Here is a 4,190-nt window from a genome sequence, read left to right as displayed (position 1 = left end):
CAGTGACCTGAGCTCATGTCCCCAAAGTACTTTTCCCTGAAGACTGGTGCTCAGGAAGATGGGTGTCCATTATCCTGGACAAGGTACCCCAGGTGCTGTACGGGCGGCCTCTGGACCCACCTCGACTGGACTCTCAACTCTGCCTTCATGGCTGCATGCCTCAGTGTCTTCATCTGTAACCTGGGTCAATGAGAAAGATCAACTTTCATAACATGGGGCTGAAGGTTAAGTGGAAAAACCTGTGGAAGCACTTCACCCTGTGCTCAGCACCTGTGGGCCTGGATTCCTAGTAACTCAGCTGTCAGCACCTTGGTCACCCCAGTAACCCCTTGAGAGCTCTGTTTTGGGCACATTTTGTAGATGGGAAAGTGAGGTTTGGCTGGGGGAGGTGACGGACCCAAGGCTACCAAGAGAGCAGAAGCACCAGCCCAGGGTTCTCTGGCTCCATTCAGGTCCTTCCCTGGGGGCACGGAGGCAGCCCCATCTGCCCCAACCTCCAGCCCAGATTCTTCCTGAACCCAGGCCTAAGGGCATCTCCACTAATGGGATTTTGCCTCCTGCCTTAGGACGGAGCCCTTGAACTGCTGGGTTCCTTCCAGGGAGGTGGAGGAGAAATCCATCTGCTGGGCCCTGAGCGTGGCCTGGGGGCCAGGCCATCGGTCCCGGAATGCCCCTGCCCAAGCCCAGTGAGCAGGAGGGCAAGAGCGTGAAGGCCGGCCAGGAGCCCTCCCCTGAGTCCCCTGAGCCGGGCACAGATGTCTTCCCCGCAGCCCCCAGGAAGCCCAGAAAGTTCTCCAAACTGGTGTTGCTGACGGCCTCCAAGGACAGTGCCAAAGTGGCGGGGGCCAAGCGCAAAGGAGTGCACTGCATCATGTCCCTGGGGGTGCCCAGCCCCGCCACCCTTGCCAAAGCCCTTCTCAAGATCCATCCCGAGGCTCAGCGGGCCATCGAGGCCACCCCCCAGGAGCCTGAGCAAAAACGCAGCAAGCTGGACACAGGTGAGGCCCCAGCCCAGCGAGCAGGGCAGGAGCAAGACCTACCTGGGGCCGAAGTCCCCTGTCACCTGGGCAGCCAGGGGGACAGCAGGCTCGGCTGGCTCAGGGGAGTATGTGTGTGCTGTGAACATTTCTGCGTGCATCTGTCTACATTATCTCAGTGTGAATCTCTGCGTGTCTATAGGCCTCCGTGTGTGTGTGTGTGTGTGTGTGTGTGTGCGCGCGTGTGTTTCTCTAAGGTTCTGTCTCCCTATGTGTGTATTTGCCTAGGAGAGTAAGTTTGTGTGGGTTCTTATATGTCTGTGTTCCTGGGCCTATTTTTCTCCGTGTCTAATGTGTTTTTCATGAGATGGGGGCATCCCCAGCCACAAGCCTAGAGTTCTCAGGGGACCTTAGGGACCCCCTCAGTCTCCATCGCCTGCTGGAGTCAGGGACCCCAGAGCCTGGAGGCCCCTCTGCAGTGGGCCTGGCTCACCCTTGAGCCCTTCCACCAGCCTGTTCTGCTCCAAGTGCCTCCTCATGTCCACCTGCCTCTGCTCAGTGCAGAGAGGGTTCTGTCCTCAGGACCTGTGTGGAGGCAGGGCTCAGAAGGGCCAAGTCACCACCCTGAGGCCACCAGCTAGCTCACTGCAAAGGATGGGGGGTCCCCCTCTGGCTCAGAGCCCATTCTTCTAGCTGAGCTGGATGGGACAGGCCATTTCTACCCCAACTGAGACCTCTGCTCACTTCTCAGATCAGGCAGGCTCTGGGACCATATGGACCCCACCCCATATGGCACCTTTGTGAGAATCAGGACAAAGTCACCCTTCCTCAGATGGAGAGATGAAGAGCAGAACAAGGGCTGCAGCTTGGCCCCATGGGCTCCCCTGGGCAGGTGCTCATGGGCAGTCAACACCTCTCAACCTGCCTCTCTGTCTTTACCTCCAGACCTGTCCACGGCCCTCCCCACCTCCTGCCCCATCCTGGGCCAGGCAGCGGGGAGGGGAGCAGCAGCTTCCTGATGCTCAGCCCAGATTTGGCCCAAAGTTTCCTGGAAACAGCCTCTGTGTCCCTGGGCCAGTGGCCTTTGGGAACATGTCTCTGGAGTCAGCAATCCCTGCCCCTGCTCTGGCAGCTGGGACCCCCAGGTTTGCCCCCCACCCCTTCCCCCTTTTCCTTTGACAACAGCCTGACCCACCCCCTTCTCTTCCAGATGGAAAAGAAGACGGAAAGTTGGCAGGACAGCCTGCCCCCAGTCCCTTGGTGGATGGGGAGGAGTCCACCATGGGCCCCATCGTGTCCAGAGAGGACCCGTAGCCCTGACAACTGAGGGTGCATCCTGGCTGGGTCAGTGAATTTGGCTACAACTTCTACAGGTTCCACTGGGCTTCTGCCTGGGGCCCAGCCGCTGACTGATTTTCACTTTCAACATTGTAATCTTTTTCTGATCAAGCATAATTTACTTTTCTAAGCAGAAAAAAAAAATTAAAAAGAGAATAAAAGAAGCTGTACACTAGATCCCACCATGGGTAGGTTTTTAAAATTCCATGATTCAGGGTCCTTTGAGGTCCCAGCTCCAATTCCCACCCCCCTGCTCCTGGGCCTCCCCAACCCCCACCAGCCCTTACCTGGCCCTGCTCCAGGGCTTCCTGGCCTGGGCCATATCTCAGGCCCAGGAGGGCTCTCCAGCGGCCTCCATCCCCCAGGGCCTCCTCAGCCTGGAAAACCCGACCACTGACTCAGAGACTAGGTGGAGTCTCTGAGTTTTCCACTTTCTGCTGCCTTTGGTGTCCAGCCCTGAACCCCTGGGAAGCCAATCCTGCCCCTCCCTGGCTCTCCTTCCAGGGCCAGTTCCCAGGAGGCCTCAGCCTGCTTCTTCCTGCTGGACCCTCAGAAAGGCCACCTCCTCTAGGGAGCCACACAGGACTGACAGCCCCTGTGCACAGGGGCCCTGATGTCCACAGCAGCCCAAGGTTCTGCTGAGGAGGTGAGCCTGCGGTGTGAGGGGGCACGCCTGACAGAAGTGTATTGTGCCCCTGCCATGTTCCTTCTGGGTGGTTTGGGGGCTGAGGGAGATTCCTGGGAGCCTGAGCCCCTCCTCAGGTCCCCTGGGTGCTGCCCTCCTGGAGGAAAAGATGAAGAAACACTGTTCCCCTCTTTCAACCGTAAGTCGGGGTCCCCTGAGAAAAGGCATCGGCCTCAAGTTGCTTCAGCCCACGTGGTCCTCATCATTTGAAAACTGCCTTTGGGCAAAAGGAAATGGATTATTTTTTTAAAGTAGAGTTTAGAGGACTTATGTTTTCAAACATTTTCCAAATTTAATCAGTATCTGTTGACTCCCTCTTGGGAAAAGTGAGTTACGCAGCACATCCGCAGCGCCCAACTCTCCATTTTGCTGTTATTTTTACAGCATGGTTGTCTGTAACAATTATATTCTGTAACCATAACTTGAAAAGTTGTTTTGTCTGAATTCTATATTTAAATAGATTCCCATCCCCCACAAGATTTCTCCTTTCCTGAGGCTCTGAGTCATCTGGAGTGCTGGTTCTGTCAGTTGAGGAGACCACCTGAGGGCTTGCTCTGGTTTACCACTTGGTGGTGGAGGAGGCATGGAGTAGAGGAAGTGGGGAGAGGGGCTGGCCAGCCTCGACCCCTGCCACTCATCCTGGACTCCAGGCAGTGCTGGCCTGGGTAGGGTCACTGTGGGCGTCCACTCCCCTGCATTTTGCTGTGGCACCATCGACCCCTTCTGCAGCTGCCATGGGAGCCTGGGGCGGGGGTGGCACTCGGGTCCCCAGTGAGGGGGCCTGGTTGACTAGGTGGCCCCTGGAGGCTGGGTGGGGGCACAGGAAGGGTGCATCTCCCTCCGGGGGTTCAAGCGGCCTGTGGTGCCTGTCATTTGCCAGGAGGGTGGGAAGGCACTGCCAAGCCAGGCAGGGAGCTCATACACTGGATCCGGAGGTGTTAAGCTTTTCCTATTTTTTAAATTTTGAAACATTTCAAACTCCCATAAAAGTTGAAGGAACATGCAGGGAACACCACATATCCCTCACCTAGATTCACCCTCCCTCTCCCTCCCAGTCCTGCCGCTTTCTTGCCCCATCACTTCTTGAGGACCTTAATGTCAGCCCAGAGCAGGGTACACAGGACCTAGTGGTAAACAGGTCACAACCCCAGCCTCCCAGAGGTAGACAGGAGACACAGGACTTCCTGCTG

At 56.9% G+C, this 4,190-nt stretch overlaps 1 protein-coding gene across 1 annotated transcript; it reads left to right on the top strand.

Moving 5' to 3' along the window:
- The first annotated feature begins 667 nt into the window (after positions 1-667).
- Positions 668-2,291, top strand: FLYWCH2 (FLYWCH family member 2). Its single transcript, XM_007453519.1, has 2 exons — positions 668-998; positions 2,188-2,291. The coding sequence occupies exons 1-2, from the start codon at positions 668-670 to the stop codon at positions 2,289-2,291; spliced, it is 435 nt and encodes a 144-aa protein (XP_007453581.1).
- Positions 2,292-4,190: the final 1,899 nt, after the last annotated feature.

This window comes from Lipotes vexillifer, unplaced genomic scaffold (assembly GCF_000442215.2).
Source record: "Lipotes vexillifer unplaced genomic scaffold, Lipotes_vexillifer_v1.1 scaffold914, whole genome shotgun sequence".
In the NCBI taxonomy this organism is placed as follows: Eukaryota; Metazoa; Chordata; class Mammalia; order Artiodactyla; family Lipotidae; genus Lipotes; species Lipotes vexillifer.
Note: the sequence above shows the minus strand (reverse complement) of the source record. Positions and strands in the feature narration are given on the sequence as shown.

What these genes read in the sequence shown, in the direction of transcription:
- FLYWCH2 (XM_007453519.1), top strand. Translation starts at nt 668, where the DNA reads ATGCCCCTGCCCAAGCCCAGTGAGCAGGAGGGCAAGAGCGTGAAGGCC. An exon ending in ACGCAGCAAGCTGGACACAG is followed by an intron (nt 999 to 2,187) that starts GTGAGGCCCCAG and finishes CTTCTCTTCCAG; the next exon opens with ATGGAAAAGAAGACGGAAAG.